Source organism: Falco cherrug, chromosome 7 (genome assembly GCF_023634085.1).
Source record: "Falco cherrug isolate bFalChe1 chromosome 7, bFalChe1.pri, whole genome shotgun sequence".
Lineage (NCBI taxonomy): Eukaryota > Metazoa > Chordata > Aves > Falconiformes > Falconidae > Falco > Falco cherrug.
The window spans coordinates 70136459-70152533 of record NC_073703.1 but is presented as its reverse complement, the minus strand read 5'-3'; the positions used below and the strand labels follow the sequence as shown (position 1 = coordinate 70152533).

The window sequence follows — 16075 nt, the reverse complement described above, 5'->3', positions numbered from 1 at the left end:
GCAGTGGGGTCAAGCACTGTCACTCAGTCCCTCAGCTGGGGGATCAAACTCTTCCTTTGAAAATTTACTGCGGTACTGCTGCTGGTGATTCATTCTACACAATAATTAATGTTTGAGCGAGTCTTTTGCGTGGTTTAAAGGAATGTGGAGATGCACAGAGGCAGTACGCTTGGCTTTCTTGTTTTGTGCCCAAACATGTCTGCAAACATCTGGTACCAGCATCAGTGAGAAGCTTGTATGGGACTAGGAATGCAAGTCGGGTTTGGGTTTGTTTCACTGAACTTCCTATCTCCATCGGATGCTCTGTGCCTTTCCACAAGGTTTTTGGTCGCTGCAGGATTCATTGTGGACACTTATTTTTTTTTTAAAAAAAGTTGATTGTAATAACAGTGTTGTTCCATTGAGGACTGTGAGTCTCTTCAAATTGGTTGCAAATCACATCGGTTCGGTTGTAGTCTCCCACAGCAGGACTTCTTGCTTTATACGGCTTTGAGTTTCATATTTGCTGTCACTGCTTTTGTCCTAGATGCAGCTGTTTCTCCAGCAGTTCGGTGGCTGTGTGCAGCAAAGGGGAGGGAGCTCTACGTTCCTTGTACAGTCTGAAGCTGTGTTTACAAAGGTCATGTGAATTAACATGCTCTGTGGTTTGTAACACCTGCATCTACTATCTGGCACAGTGTAATGGGAGGTGGCAGAAACTCAGTTGGCTTGATGGTATGGCTGCTTTTATACTCGACTGTCTTAGAGTACAGGGAGGGTGGTTCATGGAAGTAACTGCTTTCATCTTTGCCTTTGGCGTTCTAAGAAAAGTTGCACTGTCTGATCCAAATACCCAGGCAGGAAGAAGGGACGTGGGTCTGTGGTCCTCTGCCTCTTCCCAGCCAGCACTGCAGTGTATGAGCCATGCCCCTGCTTACCTGATGCTGTTGTATCTGGGCTGCTGCACAGCATTCTGTCACCTCCTGTTTTTCAGCAAGTGGCAGGCTTCCAGTCCTGAACTCAATCACTCAAGTTAAACTGGTACAGGCCTTTAACGTAGTTGCTTTTTAAATCAGTTAATCCCTTTAGCTTGCACTGGTAAATCACTGAGTTAAGATCAACTGATCAAATGCATGTTCAATCAGATTAGGGGTGTTTACATTAGCAGTTTGCATCAGTTTCACTATGTCTGTGCAGTCAACCCAGTAAGGCCCTTTTCTGTGCAGGTGGGGCTTTTTGGAAAAAGTGGTTGGATTCCCTTTCCAGGTTCAGTTTCTGTAGTGAAGCTAGGGCTGTATAATAAAAACACTTTTCAGGATGGTTTCCAGGTTCCAGAAAGGTATCCTCCAAAGGCTGGGTGGTGAATCTGTTTTCAGAGTGTGACGTGATGGTCATTTCCCATAGGTGTGGTGCTGGCTTTCAGTTTCTTGCTGTAGATGAGGGGAGGATTTGTCATCCTCATCTTCGATACATCCTTGATCTTTGGCATGTCCTTTGGCTACCGATATTATAGAGAAATTCAATGTTTTTTAGTTTTTGCTAAATAATTGTATCAAAATTGGCTTTTACGGTTTTCTGTGTGCTCTGCAGTACATGCCACAAAATCCAGGGCAGCTGGCAGCTATGAGCTGTTTGTTACTGGAAGCTTTAACAAAGGCCGCTGGTTGTAAAGTCTGGAATTTCCCTCTTACACACTTGGAAAGGTCAGGGCTGAAGTCCCCTGGTGGTCTTAGCAGTAATGAAGACTTATCCTGCTTTGATAAATATTTTGGCAATAAAAAGACAGTTTTGCACCTGGGTGCACTAATCTTGTACCTTTTACCACAGTTTGTTAAAATACTGCTTCAGGAGCATAAATATCGATAAAACAAAGTTAATTGTCTCTTTTAATAACTAAGGAAACAAAATCTTGAAACTTGCTTGTGATGCGGCTTGTAAGAGACTTGGGGAGTTAATAGGCTCAGCAGTTGAACTCTTGCCTCTTTTGCATCTGTGTTGTTTTTCTTTTATTCCCCAGGTACTTCCTTTTGGACTTTCAGTAGGAGAGGGAAACTAAAGACCTTGAAGAAAGACGCCTGTGGCCTCTTGCTCAGCAGTAACAATGCTGCAGCGATGAGATTATAGCGAGCCCTTCCTGTGTGGCCTCCATGGGTCCCACTCAACTCAGCACACAGGATCATGGGAAGCGGGTGGCAAGTGTCTTTGAGATGGAGGAGGAAGGGCTTTCGCTCTTCCCTGGCTCGGAGAACCCCCCTGAGCATACAGGTATGGAAGAACTTACTAAATCCATGCAAGCTAAAGGCTATCCATTCTTTCAGCTACAAGCAGAATTGATACTTAGCAAAATTTTAGGGCGAGTTCTGCTGTGCTTGAGGCACTCGGAGAGAATGTCTAAGAATAGAATTGGTTATTGATAGCTGAAGATGATTTGGTTTATAGGTGGCAATTGTGTTGAATATTTTGCTTATTTGACTTTCTAGAGCCTAGGTCTGTGGCAGTAAAATTAATTTATTTTTGTTAGTCTTACCATATGCTGCTGAACAATAAAGCTTTACTACAGGTGACAACACTAACAAGGGTTAGTGATGCAAAGAAATAATAGGTTCTTGCAGATAATGGAAAGACAGTAAAAGTTTCCCCTACTCATTTCTAAGGTTAAGAGTATCAGGAAATAGAACTGAGATTTTGCAGTTATAATTGCTGCTGGGACACAATTCTACACTTTCAAACTGTAAGAAGATGTAGTTTAACATCTCTGTATGGATAACAGGGGAAAAAAAAAAAAAAGGAAAGCACGGGTGGTGTCCAGCCTAATATCAGCAATTTAATGAAAATATGACAAATATATGTATTTGAACAGCGAGGCAATGGGCAATCCCTGATACAAAAAGATGATGTAATCTGAATACAGAGTGAGGACTCAGCAGTAGAGTAGAAACAAAGAGAGTAGTTGAAAGGTGAAGAGGTATTACCCAATAAAAGTTCTTAATACAGATTTGAGGACAGGAGAAGAAAACAATTGATAAAGGCCTTATGGGGGGAAAAAATTATTAAATAGGGGATCTACCAAAGTAGGAGGGACCTTAATGAGAGCTAAAGGTGCGGAGATGGCATTCGTGCTTGAAACATCTCAAACTATTTCTGTGTTATCTTTGTCTACAGAAAATGACAATAATAAGTAATATATCTAAAATGGTTAGTGTTCAGAGATGGAAGATAATTTGCATAGATCAGATAATAAGCCTATTTGTCTCAATAAAGCAGTCACAGGAATGGTAATCAGATGTTTATGTAACATCTTAAAGGCAGCTAAGAAATCCACATGATGGACAGATTCATCTTGTGGAAGTCACCAGATTACTCTGCTGTGCCTCAGAAACAGGAACATCTGAGGCCTCCACAAAGTTATTATGTCAGTTAATTTATAATACCACGGAAGACTGAGTAATTTGAAATAACTGTAGGCATTACATAACTTCCTCATGGTAATAGATTGTGTGAAGAGAAACACAGTAGAACAAGGGACTTAACCTTTCTGATGACATTTTCCTGCTGTCCAGTCTGCAATGACAAGTGTAGGCCAAAATGAGTAACCTCCAGATGTCTGTGAAGTCAATGGGACTGAAAATCAACACCAAGATACTTAAGACTGTGAAAACCAATATGTAGTGAAGAACACTAATAATAATTTCTGAGGCTGACCAAAAACTGTTTACCATTTTAGGAACTAGAGCAGAATAGTGAGCGTAACTGAGAGTGGAGATAGATATTGGAACCATACGTACGAAAATGAGACATGCCATTGTAACCCTGATGCTGATCAGGAAATGCAGCAGCCTTGTCCTGCAAACCAATCCCTATGAGTTAACTCCAGTGTAAAGGCTTTCCAGGCATATCTAAACATAATCTGGAGACTTACCAAGACATGCTGTTTGGTAAGCTTTATGAACAGCTGCCATAGAAGAATCTGTAATATCTGACATACAGAAAAATACTTGCATTATGAGCTGTGCAGAAGGACATGTCAGATATCGACTTGGCTAGAATTAAATGGAATGGAGAGATGGCTAATAGGGAGGGAATACACAAATAACATTGGCAAGCAGTTGGCTGGAATGCTTGAGGTGAGACACGTGGGAGTAGGGCAAAGACGTTTTCAGAACGTACAGCCAGTGACAAGGTTAAGATCTATTAGAACGGCGCAGGAGGAACTGGGAGCTACTGCACAAGACCATCTGAAATGTGAGGCAGTAGAGAAGGCTCTGTATTTCAGATGGAAAAACAAGATTTAGTAGATGAATGTCAGAGTGCTTCAGTTTTAGGAGCAGGGAGCACTCTTGAAGAAATGATGGCTTTGGGGTTCCAGAGGTTCACAGGGCTTGTGCAGCGTGCTGCTTGCCTGCTTATTGCCCCTAAATCCATGAAGCTGCTGTCTAATGTCTTGACAGTTTCCCCAAGTGTTCCAGTTACAGGGATTACCTACTCAGTTTGCTTTTTATAGGGTCACAGTTTTCAGCATTGGTTTTCTGTCACCACTGACTGCTGAACCATTTTTCCTTATCCTTGTGCACGAGTATGGCAGAGAATAGAGGTAGGAGAACAAGGTGAATTCTGAAGAAAATAACTTTCTGCAGTCTTGCATTTCAGCTCAAGTTTTTGCAGGTCTTTCTCGCATTGGTAACATAACTGTCACTTTGCTGATGGGAAGTGCAGAAGAACGTCTGGCCTGAGTGTTTTAGCTCTTTCACCCTATTTTAGAGGGGAAAAACTGTGAAGCCATGTCTGCTTATATAGTTGAGGTGAAACCGTTTGGGTTATGTAAATAGTTGGTTTGTTGCAGGAGATGTGCTTGCCCAGAAGGTGGGGAGCTGTGAAATGGGAGACTTGATCTTTATATCCGTGTGTTTGGGAGAGAGGGTTTGAGTGAGGGTATCGGTTATTGTAAGAAATGGGACAGTCAGCTGTAAACACCATGCTTCCCTCATGTGTTGGGTTTATTTTTATTTTTTTTTTCCCTTGGTATTGTTTGTTTTGGTAGAAAATCCCCCCCTGAAGCGGAAGAAGGGCCCAGCCCCTAAGATGCTGGGAAATGAAGTGTGCAGCGTGTGTGGGGACAAGGCCTCCGGCTTCCACTACAACGTGCTGAGCTGTGAAGGCTGCAAGGGCTTCTTCCGCCGCAGCGTCATCAAGGGTGCACAGTACGTCTGCAAGAACGGCGGCAAGTGCGAGATGGACATGTACATGCGCCGCAAGTGTCAGGAGTGCCGGCTGCGCAAGTGCCAGGAGGCGGGCATGCGGGAGCAGTGTGAGTGCAGGAAACGGTGCTGGTGGGACAGGAGGTGTGCTGGGGGCAGGCTGGGGACCGATGGCTGTAAGGGGGGTGGGGGGGATGTGGGTGCTTGGGGGTCACACGTGAGCTGTGCAGGCTGCATGCTGGAACGTGTGTGGGAGTCACCGAGAGTTTAGCGGGGATCACGTGGAGAGGTGAGGCTGTTAGTGGAACACCACTGGTCTGCTGTGAGCCCCAGCCCTGCTGTATTCCGTGTAAGAGCTCGTGGAACATAACACAAGAGGAAAGACTCACAACTAAGAGTTATGCATTCCGCAGTATGCCGTCAACTGTATCGATAAACTTGAGCTTCTGTCTGTCTTGTGATCGGGACTGCAAGGTGGGGCACCGTGCTCCTTGAACAGCAGAGCGACGGGCACTTTTCCTTTGCCTCACATTGGGAGATTGTGACAGAGGTCAAGGGCAGCACCGCAGTACTGCAGCTGTGTTGCTGTGTTTGTGCAGACCCAATCTCATTGTTCCCTGTAGTGAAACATTTTTTTTTTTTCTTTTTCCCCTCCCCTTACATAAGCCATAAGGCTGCTGTTTCTGAGTGTTCAACAACGTTCCTCCTCACACATTGGGAACAGCCCTCCACAGCCAAGGCATCCAGGTTTCATCCCTTTGCTGGCCCAGATCAATCAAACGGATGCTCAGTTAATGTTTAATCTGTGTGAATCTCCTTTTCTGACATCCAGCACTCGGAGAGGAACAGGGTGTATTGCAGAAACATTCTATGAAAATACTTCTGCAAAAAACAAAGTCCCACTGAGCTGCACCAAGGAAACACGCTATTCATTTTTTCTCAACATGAAACATGGCACACCTAACATACATAATCAGTATCTTTTTCACACTGGTTTGTAGCAGCATTATGTATGCTGTCTTTGCTCCATTTCCCCCTGCTTCCAGGAGGAACAAAACAGATGTATTTGAAAAGCTATGTAGTAAGGCTGCCTGTCCACCTTGCTACTCTTTTGTTGCAGACAGGTACCAGGGAGCATCACTGTTTTTCTGCATTTACTCATTGTCTTATGTTGAAGACAGCTCAGGAAAATCAGGCCAAAAGAAATTTTTGGGTTGTTATGAGCAAGTGCTTGGCAGTTCTTGTCAATGCTGTAATCTCCTGTTGTGGTTTAACCCCATCTGGTAATTAAGTACCACGCAGCCACTCGCTCACTCCCCCCTCACCCCAAGGGATGGGGAGGAGAGTTGGAAAGGAATGTAAAACTCCAGGGTTGAGATAAGAACAATTTAATAATTGAAACAGAGTAAGAATGAAAGAACAGTAATAACAATGATGACAGTAACAGTTGTAATGAAAAGGGGAAGGGAAAGAATAACATCAGGGGGAAAGGAAGAAAGGAACACGTGGTGCACAGTGCAACTGGTCACTGCGCACTGACTGATACCCAGCCAGTCCCCGAGCAATGACCTGCCTGCCCTGGCCATCCCACTGGGTATATATACCAGGCACAGCGTCCCATGGTATGGAATACCTCTTTGGCTAGTTCGGGTCAGCTGCGCTGGCTGTGTCCCCTCCCATTCCTTGTGCCCCTCCAGCCTTTTTGCTAGCAAGGCCTGAGGAACTGAAAAGTCTCACATCAAAGCCATAGCACAGTGCCGCACTAGCTCCTAAGAAGGTAAGTCCATCCCAGCTGAAACCAGGACATCTCCACTGCAAATTTGTCTTGTTAATCTTAACAAAAATTGAGGGCTTTTTTTCTCTAGCTGTTTCACTTGGAAGGTCATTCCAGAACTTCCCTCTATTAATTGTTAGAAAAATTCTTCTAATTCCCAGACTGAAGTTATTCATGGGCAGTTTATTGTTCTTAAGCCAGTGTGAACCATGAGGTTAAATAGTTCCTTCATGGAAAACCAAGTAACTTGGATTGCTTTGAATTTAGCATGGTGTAGAGGCTTGCACATAGGCAGTTTTCCAGATTCAGTAATATCTGGTAACTTGTTACTCTGCTATGAGTTCTTTGTACATCTGAGTCCCAAGGTGAGGGACTGTAATTCCTTGGATCAATTACTTCCCTTTTTAAGCACTGTGACTAGCATTCTCTAATCTTACACATTCCCCCTTAATTTGGTAATTGTATTTGAACATCCTTGCTGTTAAGAGTTGTAATTTTTGCTTGTGTGTGTACCTGTGTGCACATCCTCCCTGTTGGAAGTTGGGGATAAAGGTTACTCTTAGTTTGAGTGTGCTGTGTTCTTCATCTTTTCCTTCAATCCCGTGGACTCTATATTTCAGAATGCTCTCTCACAGTAGTTCTCCATTTCTTGTCTTCATGTTTAACATGATTCTTTTAAGAACTGCAAGCATCTACTTGTTCAGCTTTGGGGCCTGCCTTCCTCTGTAGCAGCCAGGTTTCCTTGCTACCTGTGCTTAAAAAATGGCCAAAGAATCTTTCAGCACTTTAAAAATCTTGTTTGAAAAATCAAACTTGATTTTTTTCGTCTTTGTTCCTGAAGATACATTTGGAGTTTCTTTCCAGTCAGTCCCTTTTCTGCTTTTTGTTCGTTCATCACTGACTCGCAGGATGATTCTCTTGAAGATAATTTTGAATCCAGGTATGTCTGGTAGTTTCCTTGGTTAGTTGGTTGGTTGATGCAGCTTGCAGATAGTTTTTGCAGCTTTGACTTAAAAAGAGAACAAATCTCCTCTATGTCTGAATCAAGGAATTCTTCAGTTAATTTAGTTACACGCTGTTAACAGGTTTTTGCATTTAAATTAGCTAATGAGCAGTTGGCCCAATAAGATTTTTCACTACATGTGCCTCTGAGTTGTTTTATTCCTTACAATGTTACATCTAAATGGTACATCCTTTGACTTCATGACTGAAGGAAACTTCTAGCCCTACTCCTGAAGGACTTGTGGTGTTCAGTACGTTTTATACCGAGCTGTGCTTTTATTATCCATCTTGCCGTATGCTGCTGCTCTACGGTCTCCTGCAGATGGGCTCTGTAGAAAATTTTCCTTTTGCTCTTGAACTCCATCCAGTTCTCTGACCTGTCAAGAGGAAGATGAAATGATGCAAGCTGTTACTTTAGCAATATCGGCAAAAAAACACAATGGCAGGATAATATAAAATACAATGGACACACCATGGCATGTGAAGAGAGCACCTGTTGGAATCTGTTACAACATGACATTTTGGGGAATTGTTCAATGGGAAAGTCGCTGTTGTCTTTCTGAGATCTGCAGGGCATCATGAAGGGAGCTTCTGCCCTCTGTGAGCACTTTGCCTGACAGTATGATTAAAAGAAAGGCAATGGAACAACTTAAAGTGGGGAAAAGAGAGAGAAACAAACGATAAGTATTGCTGTCTGTTGTGTACACTCTGATATGCCAGATACAGGCAGCTGTGATCTCTGCCTCTCCATCCACAGCATGCTGCCCTGTGTTTTGGGTGGTTTCCAGTGTGCTCCTATGTCATGATTGATCTCTGGCTATTCCTGCTTTAGATGTTCTGTCTGAAGAGCAGATCCGACTGAAGAAACTGAAGAAGCAGGAAGATGATCAGGCTCGGACAGTTGTGGTGCGTCCAAATCCTCCGAATCCACCAAGCCCTTCCCACAAACTGACGCCTGAACAGTTGAACATGATAAAAAAGCTTGTGGCCGCTCAACAGCAGTGCAACCAACGCTCATTCACAGACAGGCTCAAAGTGACGGTAAAAACTCTACCAGTGTACCCAAATTAAGAAAAAGTGAAGTTTGGGAAGTCGGGGTTGTGGATAAATCATTTGGGAGAACAGAGATACTTTAGCATTGCATTTGTGGGCTGAAGTTCTGTACAATAGCAGAATAGAAAGAATAGCCAAGGATGATGTTCCAATGTGTCTCATGCTTCTTTCTCTGTTCACTTCATCTTCTCATCTTTCTGCTCTGGCTCCATCTTTCAAATATATATAAGCTGTCTCTTCCCATTCCCACAGCCATGGCCCCAAGTTCCTGACCCTAATAACCGTGAAGCAAGGCAGCAGCGTTTTGCTCACTTCACAGAACTTGCAATTATCTCTGTGCAAGAGATTGTGGACTTTGCCAAGCAACTACCTGGCTTCCTGGAGCTCACCAGGGAAGATCAGATCGCTTTATTGAAGACATCTACCATAGAGGTGAGAGTTTGGCTTCACCACAGTACATAGTGGCAGAGATGAAAGAATTTGGAGTACCCACCTGGAGGACTGGTTTCATCCCGTTTTTTTTGGGACGGCAGGCTGAAGGACCTCAGCTATGGGACCATTACTGCAGTGCCAGGCTATGCTGGCAAAGGGCCATGGAGGAGAATGAGGCAAGAGCCTCGGTAGTGGGAAAGCAGGTATTTCCCCCTTCCCAGAAGCAGGCACCACACAGGATGCAGCAGAATTTACCTTGGAATGTTTAAGCATTCTGAGAGAAACTGCTTGGAGGGGTTTTGTTTGTTGTTTGTTTTTTGTTTTCAGAGATGCTCTAACACTCAGTGAATGATCAATGTTACAATGGTCTTTCCTTTTTTCAAGTCAAGTACATATGTTTCTGGTTTCAGGTGATGCTGTTGGAGACATCTCGGCGCTACAATCCAGAGATTGAGAGCATCACATTTCTTAAGGACCTGAGCTATAATCGGGATGATTTTGCCAAAGCAGGTGGTGCATTAGATTGATGTTTCTTCCTTCCCCGTGTCTTGTGTTCTTTCCTCTTTTCCTTTTTAATGTGGACTGCTGGAAATAGTATGTGGGACCTTAAAGCTGAGGTCACAGGTGAGAGGTTTAGAACAGGACCAGACCAACAGCCCCACAAAACTTTTTTTGTTTTTAACATGTGATAGTAGCTCAGTTCTTATGTTTGTTTTTTTTTTAGGTGTGAACTTGCTTTGGAAAATTAGAACTCTAACAACCTGAAAATCTAGCTGTAATAGTGCACTCTTGGGCTAGCAGCTGGTGTGAACTTCCTTGCTGGTAGAGATCTGATGTGGACGTGCAGTCTTAGAGCTGTATCAGCTCACAACAAATCAAACCCTAGGCTTCTCTCCTTTGCGAGTATATCACTTGCTAATCTGGATACATGCTTTGAGTGATAACATTAGTGTGATTATGGTTGATACGAAGTCTATCCTGTGCAGTGAAGATCCCTGCAGGGTGCTTCAGATATGTCATCAGTTAGTATATGACAGCCTGTGATGATGGGATTTTGGAAGTCTGTTTTTCCAGGAGCAATGAGTGTCTGTATTTTCAGATGAAGTAACAAGAAGTGTGTATCTTCAGCATTTCTGAAAATGAGACTGGCTTTTCTTCATGTCATTTTTTGATTCCTTGGGTAGCTATTTAACCATTTATACTAGAGATGGCTTTTATAAAAACTTTCCTCTTTGGTGCTCTTCCTGGGTAGCCTTTTCTTCAGATTATTAGAAGGCAAAAATGAGGCACTCAGAAGATTCCCTTTATCTTGTTTGTCCTTCTCTGATGTGGTTGTACTGTAGGAAGTTAGAAACTTGGATGCTGTTTTGGGTGAAGGGACTAAAGTTTTCAGCATGATTGTATAGCACATAGCACAAAGACCTGATTTGACAGTGGCCTTTGTATGTTACGACAATAAATATCGGTGCATTTCTGCCTGACTGCATTTATCAGAGGGATTGGAAACCTAAGTCAGGCTCTGCCTCAGCTCTCCCAGCTTTTTGAGCTGAAGGAAATGGCATAGTTCAGACTCCTTGGAACTGCATATTTTCAGCTCAGATGGACTGCAGGTGAATCTGGACCATGGGCTTAAAGTTTCCTTTGAAAGCAAGAAGGCTGCTGGGTTTGAAGGAGGTGATGGTATGAGAACAGAAAGTACAGATGCGTTTGTGGGCTTCTGAGTTTTTGATGGGCTTGGCTGATGTCGTCTTCCTTTAGCTGTTGCCTAGTAATGTGCTGTGGGGCATTGAAGGCTCTAAGACAACCTACAAATAGCATCACTTTACAGTTAGAGCCTGACTCCTCAGCCACTGTTGTTGGTGCTCGCCTGTAGTGGTGGGACGTAAAGGGAGGTTTCAGCCGCACTTGGAACGTAACGTAAGGAGTTTGTCCTGCCTGCCTGCCCTCCCCCCTCCCTGGCGTACTGCAGTGGGTTTCTGGTAGCTTATTCTGTGGGAGGGAGGAAGAGAGAGGGAGAGCAGACAATTGCCATTGCCTCACCTTGTTCTCTTCTGTTGCAGGTCTGCAGTTCGAGTTCATTAACCCCATCTTTGAGTTCTCAAAGGGAATGAATGAGCTACAACTCAACGATGCTGAATATGCACTTTTAATCGCCATCAACATTTTCTCTGCAGGTAAATCCAGGGAGATCTGAAGAGCTGCAGCAGTGAGTCAGAGGGCAAAGAAAGTAGAGTTGAGGAAGGTCACAAGCTGAAGAGGAGTAGTAGAGGCTGTATAGGGTCTAGTGATAAAGGGAGGATGTTACTACTTCTCCTTAGGGTATTCATTATATTCTGAATTTTCTAGTGCCACCTCCAGAGGAAATCTGATTCCCCACTGCTGGAAAAGTGTATAGAAAAATCAGCCAACATGTATCCTTTCTCACTTAGAAATTGCTGGTTTGGCATGTCTCTGGTATCTCCTCTGGTCACGCAACGTGAGTGACATCTACTGGTTAAGTGATGCTTGATCTCTTACTCTGGATGTGAGATCAGTACCACTCTGGGCCAGGACAAGGCTTTGCCAAGAAGCCATCTTTCGTCTTTACTTCTGTTTTCTGTCTTGTGACCTGAAAGATGAATTTTTAAATTTTTTTTTTTTAAATTTTTCTAACTGGCTTAGCTGCTGGAGAGACTTTCCCATTCCCTCCTGAATGGGTAGCTTCTCATCTTCACTGGGACGGGAATGTGAGACCACACACACTTACATAGTGCTATTTGGTCTCTCTAACCTTCCACCCCTACAGGAGTTGGATCAGACTCCCCACATGCAGTAGACATCACCGAGTAATAACAGCTACAGAAAACTGGCATAGTTGCTGCAGTCACAGATGGCTCTCCCAGCTGTGCTGGACGAATGCTAGATGAGGTTTTAGGGAGAGACCCTACTGAGGGACTGGGGTTAGGCAGGGATGTCGAGTCTAGTGAAGCTGCCTGCATCAATCCGCTTACTTCTAACCTGCCTTTTTGACAGACCGACCGAATGTGCAGGACCAGTCCCTGGTGGAGAGGCTGCAGCACACCTATGTGGAAGCCCTTCATTCTTACATTTGCATCAACAGACCAAATGTAAGTGCCTGACCAGAACATCTCCAACAATGATGTAAATTGATTTTAACGTGTTTATGCAGGCACAGTTCCTGCAGTACTGTCTGTACCGGGTCTCTTGGTGTCTGTACTGTCCTGCTCTTCCCTTCTGTGGCTGTTTGGTAGTAGCCGTAAAGGCAGGATTTGTGAGCTGTCACAGCCTGCTGCCCTGTATCATGTTCCATAGTTTAGCCAGCATGGAAAGTCTGGAGTTTTGGGACATGGTGTAGTACTAGAGTTCCTCCACACTGTTGCTTCCTGGAGAATGCCAGGTTTAGAGAAAGTGAGGATTGTTGTTACAATGCATCATCTGGTGTGGTAATTTTGTTTTGTTTGTTTTTTCAACAACATTTTAGTGTGAATTTATTAACCACCTGTCTGTCTGTCTGACTCTGCAGGACCGCCTGATGTTTCCACGGATGTTAATGAAGCTGGTCAGTCTTCGGACACTAAGTAGTGTCCACTCCGAACAGGTGTTTGCCCTTCGGCTGCAGGACAAGAAACTCCCACCCCTGCTTTCAGAAATCTGGGATGTGCATGAGTGACTGCATGCTCCCAGGGCACTGACGTACCGACATAAAGCCATCTCCCAGCCTTTGCTAACGAGAAGCCAGCCTCCCCTCTCCAGAGCACTGAACTCTGGGCTAGGCAGTGCAGGGAGTGATGAGCCTGGGGTTTCAGTGTTGTCATGAGACTGCGCAGGAGGCAGCTGGGGTAGATCAGGTGGGGGGGTTGGTTTCAGTGTAGTGCCCATACCCCAAAGGAGTAACATGAAACATCTGAAAACGGTAGAAATGAAGACCTTCCCCCCACACACATACACCTCTTTATTCAGAGTCTTTCTCTTCTCTAAGCATGTCCTGAGGGTTTGCTCGTTGATCCTCTCCTCTCTTGTTGATTATGAAAATGAATTTGCAGAAACTTGCCAAACTCTACTGAGAGTAACCCAGCTCAAAAGGCTTCTGCAGGGTCCCCAGTGTACCTGGATCTGAGGAGCTCAGGGAAGTCAATGTGGATGTTCTAGGGGTTTCACTGGGATTCCTGCAATTAAAATCTCTTATATGTGCTGCCCTTTACAACGATTGCAAGAGAAGTTAGCTGTTATTTCTTTATTATGAGACTTCATCTCTAGAGCTGCCCTTTCTTTCCGGCCCTCCTTTGGAAAAACAATTCCTGTAATGTGTAGTGCCCTTCATCTAACAGGGAGGCCCTCTGGGTAGGGAACATTTGTACATCAGAAAGATGTCAGGCATTAAGTAGTGGTTTTTTTTAATGTAACACATGGCAGTTTTATTTCATGGTGGTTCTCAGCCAGCTCACTTTACCTTTGATTTGCTAACAGCTGGAAAACTTTAGTTCAAAAGACATCAGGGCGTAGATTTTTATCTTTAGGGGTGGAATAGAGGAAAGATAGGTGGGAGGGACTGGTACCTAGGCAAGGTAGGTGTGGTGGAAGGCTCTTAAAAACTTCCAAGAATCTGGGGGATGTGGTATGTGTTCCAAGGTGGGTGTGAAGATGTATCGGCCAAGAAGAAGAGGACACACTGCATTCAGTGAAATATGTGGGCATTGCGTAAGCTATGGGCTGCACAACTCTCAGATCATGGGCTGCAGGAATACTGGGTATAACCAGATCCACTTGCGTCTTCTTCCTTTTGCCAAAGTCTTTCCAAGGTACTTGCTCAAGGTTTTAGTGACAGTCATGGGATATGGAGGTCCCTTTTGTATGAGAAGTACCAACTGCTTTAGAAGGACACTTCCTTGGGTGTTGTATCCTTTCTTCACTTTGGGCACTGTGAAGTCCACACTGGATTTATGCCCCAAGTTCTTATATATCCACATCCGTAAGTATTCTAGGATTTACAGCAATATCTTGTCTGACAGAAGAGAAATATACTGTTGCAAAACATGTTCCTTATTTTCCAAGAAGCAGCATCTTATGGCTGATCTCAGAGATGTAACCTTAAGTATTCTGGTGGCTTGGTCTCATGAGTCTTCTCTGTCATAAGGGTCTATGTTTGCTTGCCCGGTGAGCATCCCAAGAGCCTAGGTTCACATGGCTCGATTTTTTTGTTTGTTTGTTTGTTTGTTATTTTTGGCTGTGTATCTGAGCGCTATGCCCGTGGTGAGGGTATCGTGTCCATTTTGCACTTGAGGTTGGTCCCCTGCCACTGGCCTTCACTCTGCACCTTTGTAAAGCACTTGTAACAATCTGTAAAATAATCTGTTGTTTTTTATAACTCATTGCAATTGCAAAAATTCTTGTTTAAATCTGTATTTTTAACTAATCTGTTTGAGAAATGTTAATGTTTATATAAAAGAATAAAGCCTAATATGGGATTTTGACATTCTCTGATGTGTTGTCATTAGACTGGAGGAGGGTGGAATGAGTCCTTGATGTAACAAGCTTAAAGCTAGTAAGAAAGCGAGTATGTAGGTTGGGGAGAAGTGGTGGGGAAGAAAAATAGCAGTGCAACCCCAGGCAGTTTATTTTGGCCTCTAGTAGGAGATTTTAGCTTGCTATGTACCTTGCTGTGTGCCAGAGCTGGCAAATAGGTTAAGTGGATTAAACGCATGTCATGAAGACCATGAATTATCCATACAAAACTCATTGTGATTTGTACAGCTACATTCAGAATTTAACCCTTTTATTCCATGTGCTCTGCTCCATTTTCTGCATGTTGTGGCTTGCTAGAATCGAAACAGGAGTCCAGTGTGCCCCTGGCAGTCGGGTTTCAGCAGGATTGTAGCTGATACCTGGATTGAACGCATGAGAAATGATGAGCATAGCAGAAGCAACAGGAGTAGCTGTCCATAGACAATACCTCCAAGGGAGAAGGGGGAAGCAGAGAGCTGTCCAGCATGAGCTGCTGCCGAAGCCTTGATGATCCCCTGCCACAGTGGGAAAGGAAAATAATTGTGGATTCAGCAGGGCTCCATGCCACAGGCTATCTGCTGAAGCCTCCGCATTACTGCAGAGTATAAAATTTAAATTGGAAATTACTAAACCAGAGGAAGAGGGAATAGGAATAGGCTTATAGGAGACTGCAGCAGGGTATGAGGTAGGGAGTAATGAGCAGAGCTCAAGAGCTCAAGCCAGCCCTCTGTGGATTAGAGGGTGGCTGGGCCCTACTCCAAGGATTTGCTAAAGAATGAGGCTGTCAATAGTCAGAAGAGGCAGTGGCAGTGAAGCTGCAGCTTCATTTTTAGCTTAGTTTTTGACATTTTTGAGCTGCATCTAATTTTTATTAATTTGAAGAGAAAAACTGCATGTGAATTTGAGGGATTTGCAAGGTACAACCCATGATGCTGCTGTTGATGGCAGTGGTGAAAATGGTGATTTCCCTGGCTTTGGCTTCTCCATCCCTTTTCATTATGTAATCAAATATAAGCTCCTTGTTTACATATTCACATTCTTTCTCTCTCTCTCTCTCTTTTTTTTTTTTTTTTTTTAAAGTGCAAATCAGTACAGAATTAGGGTTTTTCTTTCACCAGCGGCAGCTTCCCAGGTTAGT

General features: G+C 43.8%; 1 protein-coding gene across 6 annotated transcripts in view; it reads left to right on the top strand.

Moving 5' to 3' along the window:
• Positions 1–14906, top strand: part of NR1H3 (nuclear receptor subfamily 1 group H member 3) — a 31895-nt gene extending 16989 nt beyond the window's left edge. For 5 of the 6 annotated variants that reach the window (XM_055715375.1, XM_055715376.1, XM_055715372.1 and 2 more), the window contains exons 2-9: positions 1997–2244; positions 5018–5284; positions 8783–8991; positions 9256–9435; positions 9846–9945; positions 11496–11609; positions 12448–12542; positions 12959–14906. In XM_055715375.1, coding sequence (XP_055571350.1) covers positions 2127–2244; positions 5018–5284; positions 8783–8991; positions 9256–9435; positions 9846–9945; positions 11496–11609; positions 12448–12542; positions 12959–13105 — 1230 coding nt within the window. In that variant the 5' untranslated portion in view covers positions 1997–2126 and the 3' untranslated portion in view covers positions 13106–14906. Of the gene's footprint in view, positions 1–526; positions 715–1996; positions 2245–5017; positions 5285–8782; positions 8992–9255; positions 9436–9845; positions 9946–11495; positions 11610–12447; positions 12543–12958 lie in introns of all 6 variants that reach the window. The other variant, XM_055715374.1, reaches the window with a different exon arrangement.
• The last annotated feature ends 1169 nt before the right edge of the window (positions 14907–16075 follow it).